The following is a 26418-nucleotide window of genomic DNA, read 5'->3' as shown; positions in this document are numbered from 1 at the left end:
GTGAATGGAGTTATAGGTCATCAATGTGAGTAGGCACGAATGTCATCCCAAGTTGGCTTGAGCTCTGGTCATACTAGCAAATAACTTCACATTAGTATAGATGAGTTTATCAGGCGACTATGTTTGGAAGGGTTACAATCCCTTTAATGTCACAGTATTTATTCCATGAAATAAAAGGATGTCTTAATAAAGTGTAGTATCAGACGGGATTCACTGCCCAACCAAGCTTTGATTTGACAAATTGTAAAAAAATGATCTGGAATATATTTTTTATATTAGATATTATTGTCCTTTAAAATATTTTCAACTATCGGTGTCACAGAGCTGTGTGGTCCAACCAACTACCTCCGCTGAATTGTGCTTCCTTAGCCTGTGACAACACACTTTCCCCAGTTTCCCAGTCACTAGCCAAGACTCAGTGTAGGGTATAAGCAATATGAAGACTGCTTTATTTTTCACACACAGTATGCAAATGATTAAGTGCAGAAGGAAACACAAAATAATTTAGGGATTTGTGTTCGGTTTACTTAATGTCTGACTGAGGGATGGGCATAAACATTATATTTACACTATGTCTACAGAGGTGCTGCTGAGTTTATCTCTGTGATTCCAAACATGTGGACGCCTCACCTTTCTTGCAACTGATAAAGGATAGAAGGGTTAAAATATCTTTCTTAGAAGTCCAGGACATTGGGGTATTGTGTGCAAAAATGTCTTTTGATGTCCAGAAAATTAATTCAAGTTTCTAAAATTGACCATTGACAGTTATAAGATAATAATACATATAATTCAGAATATGGTTCTTATAACTATTTGGTTAAACCTTTAATTCTACTTCCAAGTAAATATGTTTTTGTATTCAATTCCTGTCTAAAAAGAATTACATAGCATTTTGGAATAAATATACATCCTACAAGTCCGGCACATGAAGCCAGTATGGCAAAAATCTCTACGGCCACCATGTTCTTCCCTTTGGTGCTCAGATAGGCCGGGATCATCGCAATCCAAACGCTGCAGAACACCAGCATGCTGAAGGTGATGTACTTGGCCTCATTAAAACTGTCCGGTAATGTCCTGGCTAAAAAAGCTATAATAAAACTAACAGCTGCCAGAAGCCCCATATAACCCAGGACACAGTAGAAGGCGATAACCGAGCCCTCATTACACTGAACGATGATCTTTCCCTGATAAGAGCGCATGTCCAGCTCCTGGAATGGGGGGGAAATGGCCAACCAGGAAATATTAATGATAACTTGAATGGATGAGCAGAGCAGTACTATAGAATTGGAGACTTTCACACTGACCCAGTTTGCCCAGGAGCTGCCGGGTTTCACGGCTCTGAAAACAATATAGATCATGATTGTTTTGCTTAAAATACAAGACACGGCTAATGAGAAGAGGACTCCAAAAGCTGTTTGGCGCAGCATGCAGGTTACATCCTCAGGACGACCGAGGAACAGAAACACACAGAGGAGGCTCAGCATGATGGAGACCAAGAGGAGGAAGCTGAGGTTCTTGTTATTGGCTTTCACAATTGGGGTATCTCTGAAGTCAATGAAGATCAGTAATATTACAACAGTTACAAGACAAAACAGAATTGATGCAAAGGATAAAACTGCAGCAACTGCATCCAAATATGATAGAAACTCCACCGATTTTGGAATACATCGATCCCTTTTCTCATTAGACCATTTATCTCTTGGACAAACAATGCAGTTTTCACTGTCTGAAAAATAACGTAAAGTAACATTATGTCTCAATATGTAAATTAAACATAAAATATAATATAGTATATAGTTCCCTCCCACTGAGTGTATCCATATTAACTAATGTTAAATTACTTCTTTTTGTTTACATTTCTTAGATTTGAACTGAAAATAACAAACAAAAATAGCCCCAAATCGAATTGCCCCAATTTTTCTTTGCCTTGTTTTAGTTTCAGGAATCATATGCCTATCCCATGCGTGTTTCAAGTCACTTGCTGCACTAACCTCTACCACTTTTGCCAAGAATCTGGTCCACTCATCTCACATGGAAGTAAATATAACGGAGGAGCTCAAAGACCAAACAAGGAACAAAAACAAAACCCCACTATAAGTAGATTTCTTGAGTAAATGTACAGTTCCTAAACCCATTGAAAACAATGCATTTTGAGCCAGTACGGGCTTTGTCATTAAGGGGTTAAACTGTTACTACTTTTTATGTTTTTAATGGGGGTTATTTAGTGCACTGAGGCGCATTTGTGAAAGTGAACCAGCTGTGTGCAGAAGCATGGAGGTTGGAGCTTGTGTAAAAAGGTATTTCTCATAATATCTGTAAGGTGCTTGGTATCACAGCTGGTTGTGGGCTTCCAGATAGTTTTTCTGCTTCCCCCGGGTGGGGGAGGTTATGCCCAGGTCTTGTCAACCCACGCCTGCCTTGTTTGTCTATTATTTTGATCACTTATAGCTACACCTGCCGCTCCGTGTGGCTCTCAATACCCCCCCAACTCCACCCATGGGTGTAGGAACCCCCACTAACTCATGCAGGGGGGAAGCGATAATGAAGAAATCCCCCCCCAGGGAGGTAGTTAGTGTGAGAGGGCTTAGATGGTGTGAGAAGGGGGAGAGGGGGTAGATAGTGTGAGAGATGGGGAGAAAGTGGGGTTCTGATGCGGGAAAATGCTGCCCCCCGGATTTGTAGGGGTTCCTACGCCCATGACTCCACCCTCTACCTTACCAGGAGGAGGCTTTCATTCCTACACACATACTATGAGTAAATTATGTGTATGATTCTATATAATCTATTATACCAGATCTGTTGGATATCTCTCCCTCTGAGCACCGGACACAGTCGTAGCAGCAGATTTGTGTTCCAGGTTTCAGGACTTTTCGATATCCAGGCAAACAGTTCTCTGAACACTGAGACCTTGGAATCTACAAACAGAAAAAAAAATAGTTCCTGTTTGAGCCACTCTTATAAATTAATAAAGAATAAAGAAGCACAATCACAGAATAATAGATATATCTACAAAAATATTCTAAATAAAGATGTAATTCCTTTGTTTTGAAAAATACATTAGGAGTAGAACATGATTGGATGATTCTATAATTAGAAAATCATTCAACAAGATCAAAATAATTCATTGCCTTAACCCCTTAAGGACCGGGCTCATTTTTCGTTTTCTACCCTGTGGGACCGAGGCTGTTTTGACACTTTTGTGGTGCTTGTGTTCAGCTGTAATTTTCTCCTCACCCATTTAGTGTACCCACATAAGTTATATATTGTTTTTTTCAGGACAAGATGGGCTTTCTTCAGATACCATTATTTTGATCGTATCATCTTATTTACTATAAAAAAAATAAAAAAAACATGGTGAAAAATTGAAAAAAAAGACATTTTATGACTTTTACTCACCTAAAAAAGCAAGTAAAAAAACTAGCTAAATAGATTCTACTACTTGTCCTGAGTTTAGAGATACCCAATGTTTTTATGTTTTTTTGCTGTTTTTTGTACGTTATAGGGCAATAAGTACAAGCAGCGTTTTATGATTTCCAAATCTTTTTTAACAAATCTGGTCAGTCTGCCTCCATCTCCTCTTTGGAACATCTTTGAAGCCGGTTAACTCAATTTAACCCATTCAAACCATATATTTGTGAAAACTAGACACCCCAGGGTATTCCAAATGCTGTTATTTTAACCCTTTCCATGCACCAATTATACAACTACACTTTGTCAAACTTTGTAATAGTAATTTTTTTTATTTTTTTTTCCACACAAATTGTACTTTAGTTATAGATATACAGGTTCTGGTATATGTCACTGTCAAACAACACCCCAATGTGTGTTCAGGAACATCTCCTGAGTACAGCGATACCCGACATGCATGGGTTTGTCAGATTGTTTGGCTGGTAAAAGGCTACTTTTGGGGCATGCGTAATTCAGGTGGTCATTTGGTCATTCTGCCTCCATCTCCTCTTTGGAATATCTTTGAAGCCGGTTAACTCAATTTAACCCATTCAAACCATATATTTTGGAAAACTAGACACCCCAGGGTATTCCGAATGCTGTTATTTTAACCCTTTCCATGCACCAATTATAGAACTACACTTTGTCAAACTTTGTAATAGTAATTTTTTTCACACAAATTGTACTTTAGTTATAGATATACAGGTTCTGGTATATGTCACTGTCAAACAACCCCCCAATATGTGTTCAGGAACATCTCCTGAGTGCAGTGATACCCGACATGCATGGGTTTGTCGGGTTGATTCAGATTTAAAATGCCACATTTGGGAAGTGCGCTTTTTTTCTCCATTTTGGTCAGTCTGTACCTATGCCCTATCTGTGAGCTAGGCCACTCCAATTTACCCCATCAGCCATTTTTTTATATATTAGACACCCCTTGGGTATTTGAAGTGCTTTTATTTTAACTCTTTGAGATTTTTGAGAAATTTTAGCACTTGCTCAAAATAATAAACTTTATTTTTTTATTTTTTTAATACTTTTTTTATATTTTTTTTTTACACATTTTGCTGGTACTGGATGGTTCATCTAGTGACATCACTGCATAATTATTTTTAAATGTTAGCACATTTTTTTTTCATTTTTTTTTTTTTTTTTGAATATTGTTGGTTGAAATAATGGTCGAATTCTCCTCAGAAAGAGTTTCCTTTAATTAGATCATGCGCATAATCGAGACAAGGCACACAACACACAAAAGTCGAAGCGTTGTCTAATTACACATTAAGATTACATGGTTTATATAGCATCTTATCTACTTCTAATAGCATGCTTCTTTCTGATTGGTTACTTTTCAAGCAGGTTACACCTCTTTAAGCTGCATAATTAAGAATGGCCTAGACTTGACCCTTTGCACATATATATATATAGAACAACATAGAGTAGGCGTGTTGGCGGGAACTCACCCATATATCATAGACTAGACATTCCCTGCTTTCTTATGTCTTTGTCAGGAATAATATTTACGATAACATAAGCATTTTTCTAACAAATATTTTACTAATCACATAGTGATTAGAAAGCTGGGCTCCATTGACTTGCATGGTTGAATGCAGTACCTGTATTCAACCAGCAAGTGGAGCCAGTTCTCTAGAGGGTCTGGAGACCATCTAGCAAACTTTTTCTTGTTTGTTTTTTTTACAGAGCGGCGGCCATCTTACTTGATGGCGAAGATCACCGGCAGCTGCGGCTGTGACCGCTCTCCGGAGCGGTCACAGCCCACCTAAAGGTAAGTGTTTGGTGTCGCTGGATGCCTCCTGATCGAGGCATTCCAGCGACACCATTTAAGTTTAGGAGGCGATCGTTGATCGCCTCCTAAACGCTTTTAAAACGGGCGTCCGCCGCCATACAATGTATGGCGGCTGTTGACGCCCCGGGGAGGGGCCAGACATGGCCCCCGATGCCGATCTCGGCCTTGCTGAATGCCTCGACATCGAGGCATTGCAGCAAGGCCGTTTAAGCGAAGAAAGTGATCCTTGATCACTTTCTAAGCTTATTAACTTTTTGACGGTTCAGGACCGTCAAAGGTCATTTAGTGACCTTCTTGTCATGACGGTCCTGAACCGGCAAAGGTCGCGAAGGGGTTAATTCACAAGCCCCTGGTATTCCCTATTCTAATACATTTATGCAATAACCGTGCAAACAGCAGCATTTGAAAGTGTTCTCCAAGGACAGTATAATAAGTGCACATGCAGTGGACATTGTCCATGCGGTGGCACCACATAAAGTGCAATCATAAACCTGAAGGTGCCACGAAGATGTGGACGAAGAAGAAAATGCATGAGTGAGAGAGTGAGTGAATGTGGTCCCAGAAATGTTGCGTTTTGCATTGTTTTCGGGGGAGGGTCTGGCCTCATTTTCTCATTAAAGCTTCATTAAAGCTCGCTGCTGTGTTTTTTTAGGACTGTATATACTGACAGCTTGGATCCATGCAGGCTTTTCCTAGAGACTAGAGGTTTGCAGGATCCAGTCTATGATTCCTATGTGGTCTGCATCAGGCATAGGTGCTGGGCATTAAAACCTGGAGCCTGGCGATCAGAGACTGTTGTGGAAAGAAGAATTTCCTCTATGCTCCCAGGGCAAGGAGATCCCCTAAAAAAGACCTGAGGTATCCCTGAGGTAAGGGAGGAAATACTTGCCTGGACATTTGTGTGTTGTCTGGGGGAGGTTTTCCAGAGCCTGGCTAAGCGAGGTCTGGCTGGGAGGTCTGGTTAGTGGGTGTTTAGGATGGTCAGTCTTAAGTGTAACGTTTATGGCCCTCAGGCTACAGGGTTTTTCACAAGTTAGAACCATTACACCGTCAAAGTGGTTTTGTTTTACCATCTTTAGGATGTATGGTGCTGGTGAGTTTATATTATTTCTGTTGACTTATTTTTAATATACTCTATGTCTGTAAAGTTTATAGAAATGTAGCTTAATTTTAATGTAGGAAAACAAAAACAATAATCCTCCCCCCTTACCTGGTTGTCTTTGTTCCTCCATATTGCTAAATGCGAGTCAATGATTAGCTGCTGACCATCTGGAGCCCACTCAGTGAAGTTACCCACATAATTTTTAAATGCAGACTTATTTGATAAAAACACCCAGTTTGTAATTAAGTAATGGTATGCAAATTCTCCATGTTCATCGTAAAATGTGCGGCCCAACTGAGATGCAATTTTTATCCTTTTTATATAGTGATGCAACTGTTAAAAATGATTTAGAACAAAACAAGAGGACATTCACAGTCACAATGTAGGAGAGTTTTCTTCTACGTCATTAATCAAGAAAATAAAAATACCTCCCATTTTACAACAGAACCCACCCAAACACTCGACTAAAATAGACCAATACCTGACCTCTATTATTCATCTACTAGAACTTCATATCATTAACTAGCATCAACCCTTCATCAGTCTACAGCACATCGTTGGAACCAACAGCACCAGGGTCACCATGAAGGCACAATTTAGAAGAAAATATTGTTCTTTGGTAAATAACAATGTTGGATTTTGCATGTGAGCTGCAATTAGTGTTAGAATGGCGATATAACTTAAGCGGTAGCAAGTAACAATTATATAAAATATACAACAATATACAACATAAAGGCTTCTAATACGTTGCAATCATTTGCAAGGAACTCCTAGACATTAAATGCTGTTTCACTTCTCTTTAATGCTGCATGTGTAATACCCTAAGCCTTTTCATGCCCTTTTTCAATTTGAAAATTGCCCCTCTTCGTGTACCATGTGTGTGATAATATTAAATACTAATAAATGTTAAAATAGGTACCAAACAAGGTACTTTCGCTAGAGATGCAATTTTAAAAAACCCTCTCTGTCCCAAGATGAAGTTTAAAAACTGCAAACAATATAATGTAATATTTAAGATAGGATTTTGCTGTCTAATAAAATGACCAAAATCTCTGTATATTCTCAAGGGATGCTGCTGATCATAAAGCAAGATTTTCCCTTCAGTGACACCTAACTTGTGGAAGGAATATGTAAAACTACAAAACAGTGGGTTTTGCTTTTAACTTTTTGATGTTCATCATTTAGTATGGATAATACTATACATGTAAAAGTCACATCACAGCAAAGACCTCTGTCCATATACACCAATCAGCCATAACATTATGACCACTGACAGGTGAAGTGAATAACACTGATAATCTTGTTATCATGGCGCTTGTAAGTGGGTGGGATGTATTAGACAGCAAGGTCCAATGAAGCAAAAACAGTGAACAGACTACAGGGTCATGGACAGCCAAGGCTCGTTGATGCACGTGTGGGGTGAAGGCTGCTCCGTGTGGTCAAATCCCTACTGTAGCTCAAATTGCTGAAAAAGTTATTGTTGGTTCTAATAGAAAAGTGTCAGAACACACAGAGCACTAAAGTTTGTTGAATATGGGGCTGTGTAGCTGCAGACCAGTCAGGGTGCCCATGCTGAGGGGTCATTTACCTGGAGAAAACATATCACCAGGATGCATCCATTGAGGCCCCATCTTACAGACCTAAAGGATCTGTTGCTAACGTCTTGGTGCCAGATACAACAGCAGACCTTCAGTGTAGTGGAGTCCATGCCTCGACCCGTCAGGACCTACACAATATTAGGCAGGCGGTCATAATGTTATGGCTGATCTATATATATACTCGCTGACCGCTTTATTATTTAAAACTGCCTTCATGTCATTCTTTGGACAATGAATAGTGGGAGGGTGAATGCTGAAGGTTTGGTGAAAGTAGATTCCAGAGATATGGGGCAGCCCTATTTTTATGAAGATAGCTTTGCTATCACCGGGCTGGCTGAGAATAATAGGAATTTTAGTTCACAGCTAGCATCTGCAGCTTTACTGTTGCTGCACTTCCCATGACGCTCAGTCAGCATCATGGAAGTAGTATGTCTGGCTGAGCCTCATGGGAATTCAAGTGTTGGTTATTTTTAATATGCATGACTGTGCTGACAAAAATAAAGCGTGTTTTAAGTGAGCGCGACATTCTAAAGTGTGATTGCTTGTATTGGTTCCACGAGATTTTTTTTAAAGAAAAGTTCCCCTCTTTCACATTTTGAAATGTTGGGAGGTATGAGGTGTAAAGGCTGACCAGAATTCATATTCTTAAATAAAGCCTTAGAAATTCTTCCTGTATGTCCGTCAGCGTCTGACACGTGAAGCAGTCTGTATTTCATACGTACCTGGTGTTTATAGATGTTTTGGATTGTATTTCGTTTTGCGTTCTCGTTATAAAATAAGTGCATGTCATGTAAAGCTTTAACTAAAGCACTCACTGAAATAAACACCCGAGGAGAAACACCAGCCGTCAGATGATTTTTAACAAATAATTTACGTTTCCCACTGCAGTTACACAGAGATATTTTATAGATCTCTTCATAAAGCCTATTTTTTTCAGAATTTTCTGATAAACATTTATAATACAATATCCATATATCTTCGAGAAGCTTGTCTGCTGGACGGTTTGAAGGATGGATATTATCAAAGAAACTTCCGGTATCCGGTAGCGCTAGAGGATGCGGTTCTATGACCAGACTGCCATTCAGGGGTTCTACAAAGTAATCTGTGAGATAATCATTGGAAGCCCAGGCAGGAGGAAGGATTAATGTTATATCTTTATGTTTGAGACACGGAGTGAAAATGTGAATAATTCTGGTGCTGAAAGAGCCGCAGAGTATAATAATCCGAGCCGATGACATTAAAACAGTTTCTGACATCATTTTAATATTTTCAGATAGTTCTTGTGATAAACTAATTTTTATAGTGAAGGAAATACAAATTCCATAACTGGTCAGATACGCTCTCAGAGCCTGACTCTCTGTCTCTCCGGTGTCATCATCAACCGTGAGAATTCCCACCCAGGTCCATCCGAAATGTTTTAGAATCTTCAATATAATTTTATTATAGACAAGATAATTTTGAACAGAGCGGAAGAAATGCGGATAAACACGTCTATCACTCAGTGCATAGTCTGTCGCTCCATAACTGATCTACAAAATGGAAGAGAAAAGTGTAAACATTCTGCGGTAAAGGTTTCTAATAACAGCTTGGAGTCAGACATGGTTGTGATCTCACCATGAAACTGAATGCTAATGTCAGACAATACATGGAAGACCATTCAGGTTACTCACCTGTGCGTATCCATACACCCCTAGTAACTGTGCTATGGGAATGGTAGTAGTAGAATGGTGATCGCCAATAAATCCAGCCACGTTGTTAGAATTCGCACAAGAGTAATTAGGGACGGTCATGCCGCGGCCAGACAAAATCTGAAGAATGCTTTTCACAGCTTTTCTTTTATCTAAACAGGAATCATATATATGATAACCCAGGGTAATATTTGGTAAAACGTTTGGGTCGTTGTTCAATGTTTCAATGGCGAAAAGAAAGACCAGTAAATTGATGTAATCCATGAGGCTTGGCCTGTAAAGGTAGAAGAATTAGATTAAAGCAGAAGAACATAGTCAGAGGTCTGCCAGATAAAAACACTTATTAAGACTTTGTAGGAATACCATGTTACCATCAACTGACAAAGGTTCTAGATTTAAACAAATGGCAAAACAGGTCATGGGTCAGTAGAGAGTACTAGTGTGAGTGCCGTAATTACCTTCACATATTTATTTAATGTAGGGCATGTCATGCCCTGCACCTTTGTGAGAAAGATTTCTGTTTCAAGCCCTGCCTGAGATGGTTGCAAATGTCTGAATACAGTGGACAGTGGTGGTCATGGCTGAGTCTGGTCCCACCCAGTACAACATGTGGCACCTCTTTGCAGATTGAAAATGTCTATTTATTTGTTTTTTAAAAAAGATACATCTACAAGATATAGAAAATTCACCTTATACACTTCTTCTGAAGAGAAAAATCGTATGAAATATAGGAATCCTTGGGAGGTACATAGTATAGTCCCTCTATTTCTGTCTGTTCCCTCCTCAAACTCTCAATCTCTTTTTTTTTGCGCATCCTAATGTGTTTTAATTTTCTTGCTAATTCTACATAGTGTCAGTCCTAATGTTTCATGAAATGGAATAAATGCAAATCCTTTGTGAAAGTAAAAAGTAAGAGTTGGTTTAATAAAATAAAAAAGTCAATATTTTGGTTAACCCTTGTCATGCATTTATCATGTTCTCAAAAGGGGATGTCAGCTCCTTAGTGTAAAACACAATGACCTCTGTTTTACAGATACGTATTTTCTCCAATATCCTCATAATCTTTTTTTAAATCTATATGGGTAGATTTACAAAAAGATATTAACTCTCCCAATCAAGCCAATAGCATAAAATTCATAATATTGCAAGAAAAAATAACACATCTTACACTGTGTAAAGTTAATTTCACAAAACAGCCTAATAAAAAGTAAAAATAAAAAGTCATAAATATGTATATATTTACCTCAAAATAGCACTCAAAAATGTAACGTATGAAAACAGCTGGAGAGCAACTGGATTTACTGCTTAACATAGTCACTTCCCTTAGTAGTTTTGGGCTCTCTATAAAATGAATTTGTTCTGCAGATATTATTTTTATGGTTAGTTTTGGGAACTTACATGACACAGACTATTTGGGGAGAAAAATGATCCTGTCCAGAAAAAGAAAAATTCCTCATATGACTATTCACTGTGAGAACTCCTCCAATTATAAGGTCCCCATCTTTAAAATACTCATAGTCTTCAAATGGTTCGATGACTTGCAGATGACAGGCCGGTGCTGGGCTCCGGATCTCAGATCTGCAGGGCGTCACACACAGGAGCAACAAACAAACGACACATTTCAATGGAAGAGACCCAGCGATCAGCATCATGCAGCCCAGTAACCTGCCGAGTGCCAGAGAGTGTCTGCCGGGTTCGGTGGAATCGAGCACCGTGTGGGTCAGTGGCATCTGCTGCATCTGATATCATTGTAATGAACCTGAACATCTCGGCTCTTTTTATACAGTGCGGTCTCATTCATTGCAATGGAGTCTCAATATAGATGCAGGACTTTGTGTTTTGGGATCGCAATTCTATGTTGGTTTTAAATTATAAGAAAACCGCAGAGCGCCGGTAATTGTCTGCATGGACAGAAATATACAAACGCAGACTTTAATCAAATGTCTTTAGAGTATTAGTTAGTTTTAGAAGGAAGTTTCATTCATCGGCAGTTTTATGCCCTTTAATAATATTTATCGGTTTCTCAGATGTAAATGTTATTCAGCACTTTTAATTTATCATTGATTTTTCTGCATATGTCATGTTTTTTTTTAAATTTAATTCACGGAGGTGATTGGATATGATTTTATTCTATTTGAATTTTAAACAATATGATTTAATACAGAAATGCACAATTTGTGTTAATGTCCCTTTTGTATTCTAGTTGTATTCATATTATCCAGCTCTGACATCCACCATTAGCATAGTTTTTTTTTTTATAAAATGTCCGTCACTTCCTTTAATCCCCAGGAAGTAATAACCCACTTCCTGGACTCTCCCTGCATTATATCAGAAGACTGAGCACAAGCCTATAGCGCTAGAGGTTGTTTACTTTGTGAAGCTGTTTCCAGAACTATCTTTGGTCAAAACATCAAACAGCCATCACATACAGCACTTCAGACGTGTCTTTCAATTAAGACTCAAGTTTGCAATGTAAGCGAATTGATAACTTGAGTTGCTATAAGAATTTAGCAGTTAGGATAGTGTTCTGGGTCTTCTCCAGATAAGTGAACCTGGAGCCTTTGTACAACTTCTCTGGAAAAAAGACTCACTTGAGATGGCAGTGAATCATAACTGTGCTATGGGAATGGTAGCACCTGATTGGTGATCACTAATAAATCCATCCACCTTATTATCATTCACACAAGAGTAATTAGGGATGTTGTGGCCAGACAAAATCAGTTTTTGGAAACACCTCATATGCCTGGTATTTTCATTTATTTTGGCACTTACAGAGTTAAATATGAATGACTCGCATTGCTGTTTCTGGGGGAGTTGCGCCCCAATAGCGTCCAGAAAAATAGAAACTGCTCAACAAAAGTATATATTTTTTGAAAGATGACATCCCAAAGTATTTTACTTGGGGCATTTTAACACTTTTTATTTAACCATTTTAGTGCCAGTCCGTCCTAAACATTGCAGTAACATTTATTTTTTTCATTTTTAACAAACCCATTCTATCCAAACACAGTATTTCAGTATGTTTTACCCTGGTTACATAAAATTACTGAAACAACTCGTGATTTGTCTTCAGAAACACCCCTCGAGTACAGGAATACCCCATATACATTATTATTATTATTATACTTTATTTATAAAGCGCCAACAGATTCTGCAGCGCTGTACAAGGTAAAAAATTTACAGATAACGTCAAGTACAAAATGACAAGCAATTGATTGGAGCAGGAACTTACATTCTAGGTGGATAAGGGGTGAGGAACAGGAGGTGAGGACTGCGTGGTAGTGAATGATGTTATTGTGGGGCGAGATAAGGGTTGTAAGTGAGTGAAAGAGAAGTTTTGATGTTTATGTCAGTGGTAGACTTCCCTGAAGAGAAAAGGCTTTAGGGAGCATTTGCAGGAGGGTAGAGTTGGTAGCACGGGGAAGAGAGTTCCAGAGGGTTGGTGCTGCGCAAGTCCTGTAGGCGGGTATGGGAGGAGGTGATGAGTGAAGATGCAAGGAGCAGGTCATTGTTGGATCTTAGAGGGCGGGCTGGTGTATATTTGCTTCTGAGGGAGGATAGGTAGAGGGGAGCGGTGTTAGTGAGAGCTTTGTAGGATAGAGTGAGTATTTTGAATTTAATTCTGCTATAGATGGGGAGCCAGTGGTGGGACTCGCAGAGAGGTGCGACAGATGCAGAGCGTCGGGTGAGATAGATTAGCCTGGCAGATGCATTGAGCACAGATTGAAGAGGGGATAGTCGGGAGAGAGGGAGGCTGGTAAGTAGGTTGTTGCAATAGTCTAGACGGGAGATTACAACAAAGTGGGTTAGTTGTTTGTGGTGCTGACAGTCAGGAGAGGACGAATTTTGGAAATGTTACACAGTTGGAAGTGGCAAGATGTAGAGAGTGATTTGATGTGAGGGATGAAAGATTGTTTAGAGTCTAGGGTCACGCAGAGGCAGCGGACGTGTGGTGATGGAGAGATCACCATCAACAGTGATAGAAAGGTCAGAGAGGGGAATAGAGTTAGAGGGAGGAATTAGAAGGAGCTCAGTCTTAGACATATTTATTTTGAGGTGGTGAGAGGCCATCCAGGAAGAGATGCCAGATAGGCAGCTGCTGATATGGGAGAGGACAGATGCAGAGAAATTAGAGGTGGAGAGATAGATTTGTGTGTCGTCAGCATAGAGGTGGTATTTGAATCCATAGCTGTCGAGTTTTCCAAGTGAGGAAGTATAGATGGAGAATAGTAGAGGACCCAGGACAGAGCCCTGAGGTACTCCAGCAGACAGAGGCATAGAGGAGCCGCCAGCAAAAGACACAGAGGAGGACCTGTTGGAAAGATATGAGTTAATCCAGGAGAGAGCAGTGTCACGGACACCAAGAGAGCTGAGAGTCTGTAGGAGGAGGGGGTGGTCAACTGTGTTGAAAGCAGCAGAGAGGTCAAGTAAGATTAAGATAGAGTAGTGGTTTCTAGCAAATAGAAGGTCATTTGTGACTTTGGTGAGAGCAGTTTCGGTCGAGTGCTGTGGGTAGAAACCGGATTGCAGGGGGTCGGGCAGAGAGTTTGAGGACAGAAAGTGGGTTAGACGGTCGTAGATTAGTTTTTCTAAGAGTTTGGATGTTATTGGAAGTAGTGATATGGGGCAGTAGTTAGCAGGGGAATTTGGATCAAGGCAGGGTTTCTTGAGGATGGGAGTGGCCTGTGCATGTTTGAATGGGGATGGGAATATACATGTGTAGGGCATGTCTTTTTGGCACTGCGGGTTCAAAATCGGAAAATGCGAATGATAGTTTTTATGGGTACGTAGACTTCCCATATTTCATTTTAACCACCTAAAACTATACATTTCCTAAAACTAGACGGCTCAGGGAATCTAGTTAGGGGCATATTGGACTGTCCCATGCAGCCGATTCCACATTTAGTCTAACACAAATGTATTTTTCTGAACGGATGTGTGAAAGAGCAAAATAGGTCTCAGTAACACCCCCTGAGTACAGCGATACCCCACACGCATACATAAGTCATGATTCTCAGATATTGTGGAGTCAAAACTGGAATGAGCGCAGTTCAATTTCTAGACTTTTGAAAAAATCAGATTACTTGAAAGCGACGAGTTTAGGCCGCTGACATCGATCAGGGAGACCGTTCAATAATCAGTGGCTTAAATGTCACTGACAAGTGATCAGTTAATAATTATGTATTTTTTATTAATTTGTGTTTTTTTTTTTTCATAATGACCCTAGATCAGGGCTTGACAAATTTGTTGTGAATCTAGGCGCCAGCTAAAAAAGTTAGGAGCCAGGATTTTTTTTAAAAGTAACAGTTGGTCAGGAGTGATCTGATCATCATCAGCCCACTTAGTAAAATCACAGCATTTGACCTAGAAGCACCCTGGACTTTCAGGTCAGTGCTGTTTTTTTTTAAAAAAAATATTTTTATTTATTTATTTATTTTTTTTACTCTTTCAATGCTGATGTTCCATCATCACATCAAACGGGCGATTGGGCATTCCCTTCCGGGTTGCGTCCCTGCGGGGATATCCTGCCCTCCGATGAGGCACAGAGACGCTGCGATCTCTATGCAGGTCTGTGAGGATCACAGTGTGATCGGTGCAGAGGGGATCGCGGGGAGGGGAGTGAGAAACCATCTCTCACACTCCCCCTTTTGTCCTGAAATGGAAAAGCTGAAAAAAAAAAAGTTAATTCATTTAAAAAATAATATTAAATTAATATTTGTAAAAACTTAATAAAGAATATATATATATAAAATTGAAAAAAAAAAGAAAAAAAAAATAATATTAAATAAATCATTAAAATAATAATATAAATAATAATAAAAAAAATTATAATGTGAGCTGTGATGTCATTGTGACATCACTGGCATGTTCAGGAGGTCCCTAGGAGGACCTCTAACCATTTCGGTGTAAATATTATATATAAAAAATAAAAAAAATTTAAAAAAATTAAAATTAAAAAAATAAAAAAAAATATATAAAAAAAGATAATAAAAAAATTATTAAAAAACCTTACTTCCCATTGCCCTAGCATACCATCTACCCAGTATAACCCTCCTGCCCCCGTTCACAACCCCCAAATCCGTTAAGCCATAGGCATAAAAATTATACAAAATTGTACACCTTATAGTATGCTCCCTGGTGCTGGGAAAGTCTGGAAAATCTATATAAATTAGGTATTTCTGAAATCAGGACACCTGAATTAATAAACTTGGAGGGGATTTCCTATCACTTTACCTAATTCAGAGGGAAAATGTAAAAAAAAATAGTTTATTTTTCTAATCTTCGCTAGTTTTTACTAAATTTCTCATTCTAAATTTTCAGCTAATCATCCAACTATGGTATCAAACGAAAGCTCTATCTCTCCTTGAAAAAACAATATATAGTTTATATGGGTACACTATTCACAGGAAAAGAGAATCATCGCTAAACCGACATACCCCAAAAATGGCAAAATTGCTTTGGGCTTTGAGGTACCAAAAACCAAAAATTGAAGGGGTTAAATACACTTGTATTATTATTATTATTATTATTATTATTATTATTTATTGTTTTGTATAGCGCCATCAAATGCTGTAGCACTGTACAATGGGTAAACAAGTAACGTGTAATATAACAAATTGACTAACAGAGACAACAGGTGAGGAGGGCCCTGCTCAAACGAGCTTACAGTCTAGAGGGGTTTACATTTTATACACAGTTATTACTAGCACAATTTTTATATTTTTGGCTCTGTTTGCCACTGCATTGGATTTGTAATGAAACAATCGTGACCTAATTGAAGTGCAGACTTACAGCTTTAAAACAAAAATATTGTATGAAACATTTAGGAATTGCAACCATTTTCATACACAGTCCTCTTATTTCAGCTTCTTATTTCAGGGTCTCAAATGTAATGGGACAAGTCAACACAATCAATAATAAAATGTTTTTTTTAGGATTTAATATTTCCTTCTTTGTGATATGTTGATAGGCCTTTCTCGCAACTGTCTTCAGCTGCTTGTTTTTGGGTCTTTCTGCCTTAAGTTTTGTCTTTAGCCAGTGAAATACATGTTTGATCGGGGTGAGATCAGGTGATTGACTCTGCCATTAATCCCTTAATGACAATTGATGGCCCTGGCACGTCACCCGAAAACGAAGGGTTAATAACAATTGACGTGCCAGGACCGTCATGACTTTAAACGGGTGCAGAAAGCGAGCTAGGTTCGCTTTCTGCGCCCAAACATCGACGTCGAGGCATTACAGAAATCCAAAAAATCATCAAGGATCTGCAGCCAATGCTAGCAGAGGATGAGGTGTTAAAAGAAATTTTCCCTGAACCCCCATCTTGGCCTTCAGACAACCAGCGAATCTCAAACAAAAGCTGGTGAGTAGCAAACTACATACTGAAACTACACACACAGATAATGGACGCAAACCATGCAACAAAGTTAGATGCAAACTTTGCCAACACATCTGTACCAGCAACACAGCCACCCACAACAACAAGACACACAATATTACAGGATCAACAACAAGACACACAATATTACAGGATCAACAACAAGACACACAATATTACAGGATTGTACTCATGCACTTCACAGAATGTTGTATAAATGATTCAATGCACCAAATGTACAATAGGGTGTTACATCGGTGAGACCGGCCAGCGACGGAATGAAAGGATGAATCTGCACAGATACTCCATCAACCATCATGATGAAGAAAACTTTTGCACCCCAGTTGGGCGCCACTTTACCCAAACCGGTCACTCCATACATGACCTTAAAATCAAAACACTGAGAGGTCATTTCAAAAACACCCAAGAAAGAAAGACATTTGAAGCCAAAATGATACATTTTTATGATTGTAAAAACAGAGGACTTAATATGGATTTGAGCTTCTTAGCACACTATCAAAACTTCCTACAACATGTGTTTTTTTCTTCTCTCTCTCCTACATGCTCACCCCTGCTCCCCCCCTTTGCCTTATCTGTGCAGTATATGCCACTATTTACTATTTACGATCCTCTTAGTTTTTTGTCTGCAAATTCTCTACCTTGTTGTTTTAACCCCTGTTTTAACCCTGTATTAGAACATGTACTGGTCAGTTTTAAACTGTGTTTTTCACTTGCTTGGTCAGAAATGCTTTTGACTCGATAAAGGGAGGACTCCCGAAAGCTCGTCTATTATTTTAAATACTGTTAGTCCAATAAAAAAGGTATTACAAGATTCTGCAACATTCTGTTTTTTGCGTTCCTATATGACTAATATAAGAAATATATTTCTTATAAGAAAGAAAAAGCTTCTCACCTGGTTGGCTTCGTTCTTCCAGGTTATTAGACCGGGATTGATGTTAAGCTGCTGATCAGCCGGAGCCCACGGATCAAAGACACCGACCACTTTAAAGGATTTAACTTCTTCCTTATTTCCAATCCAGTTCCGAATTATGTGTAGGGTAACATACTCTCCATTTTCATCAAAATATAGATGAGAGGATTGGTCCTCGGCTTTCAGATTTCTTATGTAATGGTGCAACTTTTATGAAAAATACAAAAGTACTAAAATATCATCAGCTGTTTTACATTTTCTGAATAAGCAAATTGTTGTCACGTCTACCACAAGCCAGAGCACTCACCGCGGAAGTTCTTCTCCTGGAGGAGTGCGCAGAGACGCAACCCCCAGGTATTCGATGATCCCAACAGTGAGGAGGCCCCGGAGTAGGTAGATATGGAGAGGTAGATAGTCTCTGGGTACAGCTGGAGAGATCTCCACCAAAGTAATGTAGGAGGAGGGCAAAACAAACGCAGAGTCAGACGAGCCAGGGGTCATACACAGGACGGGTAGTCAGCCAGAAGGTGGGTCAGATCCAAAGCGGGTAGTCAGACGATCCAGGTCATACACGTAGAGGAACAAACACAGCCAAATCGTAGAGCAAAGGGTAGTCAGGACAAGCCAAAGGGTCAGATAATTCATAGAACGCACAGTAGCAATAACCAGCAAAAGACCACACCAGGGTACCGGTAACAGGGCTTCCGGATTTTTAAATTTGGCGCCAGTAGACACCACGCCCCCAACGCTGACGTCACACGCGCCCCCTACCTGCCAAAACGCGGCAGCTGCAGCTAAACCTAGCTGCAGTTACGCGCGTGTCCAGCAGAGGGAGCACGACTGCAACGCCGAGCACCCGGCCGACGCTTCCTCCTGACCTCGCCACGAGGTAAGTGTAGCGGCGAGCCGGGAGCCGAGCGGACGGACGCAGGACGACGGGGGACAGCGGATCCACGGGAGCGGGTGACAATTGTAATGTATCCTTCAACATATGTGCCTGCCATTGACACGCCATGACAAGAAATCTCTCTCATTCCACAGGTTTTATCTCCCAGTCCTTTGTTTTATCTCTTCCCCACCCAGCTCACTCTCTTTTGTCTCTCTCTTTTCCTCCCCTCACTCCCTCTATCTGCCCATTCTCATCAAAGCAATGGAAGCAAGAAGGGATAGTTCAGAACAGAGGGGGCAGGGAGGATCAGTGAGAAGTTGGAGGGGCAGGTCAGAGCAGAAGGGACTCTAGGTGAAGTGGATCAGCAGGGAAGGCACGAAGGAGCTGGGAGGATCAGCGGGGAGCCAGAGAGGATGAGTCAGAGCAGAGAGAGCAGGAACGGCAGGTCAGAGCAGAGGCAAATGGGAGGACAGGTCAAAGCAAAGAGGCCCTGGAATAAATCAGAGTAAAAATTGCATGAAAGGGCTGGAAGGGTCAGAGGAGAGCTGGAGACAGCAGGGTTAGGCAGACGGGAACAGAGGGCAGAAGAGGATACTAGTCCTAATGGGAATGTAAAAGCTAATTGTGCCATCTGATTGGCCCTTAAACTCTTGCCCAGATTGACCAAAAATTCCCACTGTAACAAGGCTATTATTAGGGCTGCAACTAACGATTATTTTAAAAATCGATTAGTTGGCCGATTATTTTTTCGATTAATCGATTAATCGGATAAAAAAAATGAATGTAAATTTTTCATTTATTTAAAATAATTTAATAAACAAATGATGTTAAATACAAACAGCAGAATAACTTTGATAATACATTTCTAGTCTTTATTTCCCAACCAGCCCCCCAATATATGCACATTTGAGCCCAGGCTTGCTACGCTGCCCCCCCACATATGCCACTCCACGCTGCCTCCCACATATGCCACTCCACGCTGCCTCCCACATATGCCACTCCACGCTGCCTCCCACATATACCACTCCACGCTGCCTCCCACATCTGCCACTCCACTCTACCCCCCACATGCCACTGTGCCTGATACGCCTTATACCCCCCGAAACACCACTCCATCCTCCCCAGACATGCCACCCTGCCCTCCCCACATCTGCCACGCCATGCTGCCTCCCACATCTGCCACTCCACAATGCCTCCCACATATGCCACGCTGCCTCCCACATCTGCCACTCCACGCTGCCTCCCACATCTGCCACTGTGCCTGATGCGCCTTATATCCCCTGATACCCCACTCCATCCTCACCAGACATGCCACCCTGCCTCCCAGACATGCCACTTCTCTACCCCCAGATATGCCACTCTACCCCCAGATATGCCTTATACACCCTGATACACCACTCCGTCCTCCCCAGACATGCCACACTGCCCTCCCCACATATGCCTTATATACTGTATATGCCTTATACCCCCAGATATGTCACTTCACTGCCCCCAGGATTTAGATTCCCCTAATTTAACCCTAAACTCCCCATTAACCATAACTGCCCCTAAATTAACCCTTAACACCCCCTTAACCACAGCATCCCCTAAATTAACCCTAAAGACCCCATCAACCACAGCATCCCCTAAATTAACCCTAAACACACCATTAACCACAACTGCCTCAAATTAACCCCAAACACCCCATTAACCACAGCTGCTCCTAAATTAACCCTAAACACCCTATTAACATAACTGCCCCTAAATTAACCCTAAAAGACCCAATTAACCATAACTGCCCCTAAATTAACCCTAAACACCCCACTAACCATAACTGCCCCTAAATTAACCCCCACCTCCCCTAACTTTCAGTAGCCCAAATATATATATATATATATTACATACATATACACACACACACACACACATATATATATATATATATATATATATATATATATATATATATATATATATATATATACACACACACACATACACATATATATATATATATATATATATATATAATGTATATACACATATACTTACAGTTAGAAGAGTGTCACAGCCATGTGGTTCTGGCCTGGAGAAGGAAGGGGCGGGGCCAGTTGTCACAGTGATTACAGGGAGGGGGAGTAAGTAGGAGCTGCTGCTGTGAGACGGTGAGTCAGACTAAACGGATTGTATAATGAGGGGGATTTTTCAGAGCGTTTGCTCTGAAAAAACCCTCATTTTATAATCGATAATAATCGATTCAACTAATCGATAATGAAATTCGTTGGCAACGAATTTCATTATCGATTATTATCGATTTTATCGATTAGTTGTTGCAGCCCTAGCTATTATATATATATTATTACGTAAATAGCAGAACTGTTCCCACTGCTAGATTTATTGCTAACTACACGGCTACCGCTGATGCCCCTGAATCACTCTCTTTTCATGACTCCTGACTTACCCGATGTTTGTAATTAGTTATTTTGATTTCATTTCCATAAACTTTTTTTTCCTGAAATATGTTCATATTGTGTAGGGCTTTGGCCATCACAAGCACTGCATTATTCACTCGAGAAGCATCCCCGTTGCTGATGACGTTAACAATGTCTTCCAAGCGTTCTCTCCCAGTACAGTTACGAAGTGACATCCCAAAATGAATTTCATAATACTGGTTTTTATAGGGATCTGGAGACAAGCATTCAAACGCTGTTATCCACAAATCTTCCAGTAACTTGTCATCTGGGTAGTTCTTTGGGTGAAATTTCTCAAGGAAGAATGAAAGTTTTGGAACATGGTCGCTGTAATACGGTTTCAGTGTCAGAGTCCCGTTAAATACATCAGAGAAAGACTGGAACAGAAATGTGTTTGAAGACCACCTTGTGCCAAGAATTACAGATTTATTGATTAACAAATGTTTTGTTTGCTTAATAATAAACATAAAAGCTTCAGAAAAGGAACCACAAAATACGATAACTTGAGATGTTGAGCTTTTTATTGTTTTGGAAGCGTATTCAAAAGTTTGATCCATGTTTTGAAAATAATGCATTTTTATTTCATATTCAGCACAAATTCCATCGTCTTTCATATACTTTGTCAGTACTTGGCTTTCGTTGTCTCCACTTTCATCATCTGTGGTTAAAATGCCGACCCAGTTCCAGCCAAAGTGTTTCAGCAGCTTGGATAAAATATAATAACTGACATGGTCATTTTGAACTGTTCGGAAAAACGTTGGATAAACTCGTCTGTCGCTGAGCACGGAATGCGTTGCGCCATAACTGATCTACATGAAAACAAATGGATTATAACAGATGCTACAACCACCCTCTCGGACATTGAAGACCAAGACCTAGTTAAACAAAGACTTTTACCCTTATGGACGAAGACGTCTTACATCTTTTTTACTCTGAATGAGTGAATCCTTTACAGCACTTTTGTTCAAATGTAATTCCCCTCTTTCACATTTACTTTATGCAAACACAATATACATTATTTATTACAGGACAAGCAGGGCTTTGTTTTGAAACCATATTAATACATAACACCGTTTATTGGTGTCTAAAGGAGCTTCTGCTGCAAGAAGAGCCTGACTGGCCCTGTGTAATGCATGTTTAAATCAGTTCGATTTCTACAAGAATTATTAAATAACTAAAATAAAATTGATTTTAGCCGAATGACAGGAAGTGGTAGGCCTACTGTGCCATTACTGACAATACTGTAGGAATGGGGTCTGCTTGTGTTTCTATGAAAACCTCTGCTACAGGAAAGGGACTTAATGCACCAAGTAGGCCCCAACATCCGCAGGTGCAGTTTCATGACAACGCAGGAGCTTCCGGAAGCTTCTAGCCTGGAATTTGTACAATGACTGTTGAAAACTGACTGGAAAAACAGAGAGACAAGAAATTTCCCAGTATGCATAGACAGGATCCATCACACGCCACATAATACAGACGCTCGCTAAACAAGAGGGTACTTAAATGCCATGAGAACGTCCCAGGAGTGAGCCTAGGGCTGATGGTTCTGAGTGCAGGGTTCCTTCCTTCATCCTGCTCTCCCTCTCACACTGTTTTTCCCTCTCACTATAAGCTAGCCCAGTGCAATGTAGAATTAAATGGATGAGGAAACTGAAGAAATCACACTGATTTAAATATGCATGATACAGGGCATTCTTTCAACAGAAGCTCACTAGATTCCCATTCCTCTTGTATAGTTACAACTTTCCTCCAAACATTCCTTCCAACTCTACCTTTAGTAAATAAACCCAATTGAGCTTTTTATTGTAGTTTTTTTGCATAACCCTTGGGTCGAAAATGTCACCTTCCCCTCCTCTTTCTCTCTCACCATGTCCTTCTCTCTTATCCCCTCCTTCTCTTCCCCTATTTCCATCCATAGTGGAGTTCGCTTGTTCATGTCCCTCTTGCGTCACTTCTTCAGCCTTCACTCCACTTGCACTCCTACTATCGCAGGGTCTTGTCAACAGCCCTTGACCATCTCTGGTCTCTTGAAGCAGTGGGTAACTGTCTACTTGTAAATCAAGGTAACTAACATCAAAGATATTAAACAATTGTACTAACGGTGCATATTCTGCTCACCTGTGCGTACCCATACATGCTTAGGATTTGTGCCATGGGTATGGTGGTGTCAGAAAGTTCATCCCCAATAAACCCAGCCAGGGTCCCTCGTTTAGTACAGGAGTAATTAGGGACGGTCTTTCCTGGTCCGGATAAAATCTGAAGGACACTTTTTACTGTCTTTTTTTCACTGGAACATGAATCAAATAAATGATATCCTAGAGTGATATTTGGTAAAATTCCCGGATCACTGTTGACCTCCTCAATGGCAAACATAAAGGTCAAAAGATTTTTATAGAAATGTGGAATAGGACTGTGGAAATAGTACAAATGTGCATTATTATAGATTATTTTAAATGATTTGGATTGCAGTTGTAGGAATGTACCGTATGTGCTCGATTATAAGACGACCCTGATTATAAGACGACCCCCAAAATCTGAATATTAACTTAGGAAAAAAAGAAAAAGCCTGAATATAAGACGACCCTAAAAGAAAAAAGTTTTACCAGTAAATGTTAATTCATGTAAACTATTTTTTTTAATAAAAGCTATGATTGAGAAAAAAATTTTTTTTGTTTTTATTTCCTTGTATTTTCCAACCTGTCCCCCAGTTACGCACATCGGCCCCCAGGCTTGCCACACCAATATGGCACTGTGGCCCATGATATGCCTTTTAACCCTCTATATGCCACTGTGCCCCATGGTATGCCTTTTGACCTCCTATGTGCCACTCTGCCTCCAGAAATGCCTTATACCCCTATATCCCATTCTTGGTTAAAAGGCATATTATGGGGCAGAGTGGCATATAGGGAGGTATAAGGCATTTCAGGAGGCAGAGTGCACTATGAAATGCCCCCTTAACGCCACTCTGCCTCCTGAAATGCCTTATACCTCCCTATATGCCACTCTGCCCCATAATATGCCTTTTAACCCCCTAAGTGCCAGAGTGGCATATAGGGGTATAAGGCATTCCAGAAATGCCCCCATTTAAAACACACACACACACACACTTACTTACCGGTGCTTCCGATTTCCTGCTGTATTGCCGGGGCAGCGGATTGACGTCTCCTTTCGCTGCAGCCGGAAGGAGATGGAGTTGGCAGCGGGGGTTTGTCTGCGTCCGTCGCATATACCTTCCTCGGCTGTCAGAGATCACAGTTCCCCGCACCGGTGCCGCACCGGTGCGGGGAACTGTGATCTCTGACAGCCGGGGAAGGTATGCGCGACGGACGCAGACATCCCCCGCTGCTAGCCACACCTCCTTCTGGCTGCAGCGGACGTTGTCTACGCGGATCGCGTAGACGTCAACCCGCTGCCCCGGCAATACAGCAGGAAGCACCGGTAAGTGTGTGTATGATGGGGGGGGGACAGGAGGATCCAGGTCCCCTGCAGCGGTGCGGGGGATCTGGATCTTAGTCTCATAATCAGACCTCTATTTGAGGTCTGATTTGAAGACGACCCCGATTAGAAGATGAGGGATATTTTTCAGAGCATTTGCTCCGAAAAAAACCTCGTCTTATAATCGAGCAAATACGGTACTTACTTTGTTAGAAATACTGTAAAGATATTCAAAACAAACCAAAAAAACTAAGAAGAACCCATTCAACATATATGGAGACTTTGTGGAAAGTAACGTGATGCTTAGACTCTAAACCGATTGTAGTGAGGTGATCACTAGCCCCGCTGGTAGGTTTTTCACCTGCAACAGCCGCTACTCCCCTGAGGTTGAGCTTCAGTGAACTCAAATGGCTGCAGGATTCATCCATACAAAGTCTTTCATTTACTTCTAACGCTCCCTGAGGCAACTAAAGCTCTGGCTCACATACTCGTCACCCGCATCTTACCTACTGCAGTCATAGCTGGTCTCCACAATACATGTTTTGCTCCTTTACAATTAATCATGATTCCGACCGCTAGGAAATCTTCCTCGCTTCTCGCTCTATTAACACATCTTACATAGTAGTAGAGCAAGCCCACACCGCTAAGCCCACACTGATATGCATAAAAAATAAAGAGAAAAGGTCATAGAAGTTCCGATCCTTTTCCTGGTGCGTAAGTAGACCGCTGTGTCTAGTGAACGTGCATGCACATTTCTACCCCCCCCTTGCAGCATTCAAATCAAGAAATGCTAGGACTATCTAGACAAACAATGATGCATCACAGGAAAAGTACAAACAAATTAGTAATTCTGTGGTCTCTTCCACAAAGAAGAACTTTACAGGTTATACAGAGAGGTTTCTGCTTGTATGGAATAAACTCATCTCCTTACTTTGCTAAGTCACTTTATGTACCGTATTTGCCTGATTATAAGACGAAGTTTTTTCCAGAGCAAATGCTCTGAAAAATACCCCTCGTCTTATAATCGGGGTCGTCTTATAAATCAGACCTCAAATAGGTCTGACTATGAGACTAAGATCCAGATCCCCTGCAGCGATGCAGGGGACCTGGATCTTCCTCCTGTGTTATCCCCCCCCCCCAACTTACTGGTGCTTCTGAGTCCCGGGTGCTTAGTCCAGGCAGCGCGTAGAGCTCTACGCGATTCACGTAGACAACTTCCGCTCAAGCGCGTAGAGCTCTACATGCTGCCCGGACTAAGTACCGGGGACTCAGAAGCACCGGTAAGTTTGGAGGAGGGAGAAGGAGGGAGTGTTAAATGGAGGGGCATAAGGAATTTCTGGAGGCAGAGTGCTCTGTGAAATGCCTTTTAACCCCCTTAATGCCACTCTGCCTCCAGAAATGCCTTTTAACCCTCTATGCGCCACTCTGCCTCCTGAAATGCCTTATACCTCCCTATATGCCACTCTGCCCCATAATATGCCTTTTAACCCCCTAAATGAGTGGCATATAGGGGTATAAGGCAATTGTAGAGTGGCACATAGGGGGGTCGAAAGGCATATCATGGGGCACAGTGGCATATAGAGGGTTAAAAGGTGTATCATGGGGCACAGTGGCATTTAGAGGGTATAAGGCATTTCTGGGGCAGAGTGGCAAGCCTGGGGGCAGATGTGCATAACTGGGGGGGGCAGGTTGAAAA

At 40.8% G+C, this 26418-nt stretch overlaps 1 protein-coding gene across 1 annotated transcript; it reads right to left on the bottom strand.

The window, feature by feature from the left end:
* Window positions 1-809: 809 nt before the first annotated feature.
* LOC128467972 (vomeronasal type-2 receptor 26-like) lies at window positions 810-23223 on the bottom strand. The gene is made up of 12 exons (XM_053449742.1): window positions 23131-23223; window positions 21917-22096; window positions 21278-21664; window positions 17931-18155; window positions 17271-17402; window positions 16861-16916; window positions 11038-11217; window positions 9622-9907; window positions 9267-9480; window positions 6462-6520; window positions 2792-2915; window positions 810-1726 (listed from the first exon to the last, which is right to left on the bottom strand). Exons 1-12 carry the CDS (start codon window positions 23221-23223, stop codon window positions 810-812), a joined length of 2853 nt encoding a protein of 950 aa, XP_053305717.1.
* Window positions 23224-26418: the final 3195 nt, after the last annotated feature.

This window comes from Spea bombifrons, chromosome 1 (genome assembly GCF_027358695.1).
Source record: "Spea bombifrons isolate aSpeBom1 chromosome 1, aSpeBom1.2.pri, whole genome shotgun sequence".
NCBI classification, from domain to species: Eukaryota; Metazoa; Chordata; class Amphibia; order Anura; family Pelobatidae; genus Spea; species Spea bombifrons.
The sequence above is the reverse complement of the archived record's forward strand: the minus strand, read 5'-3'. Positions and strand labels throughout refer to the sequence as shown.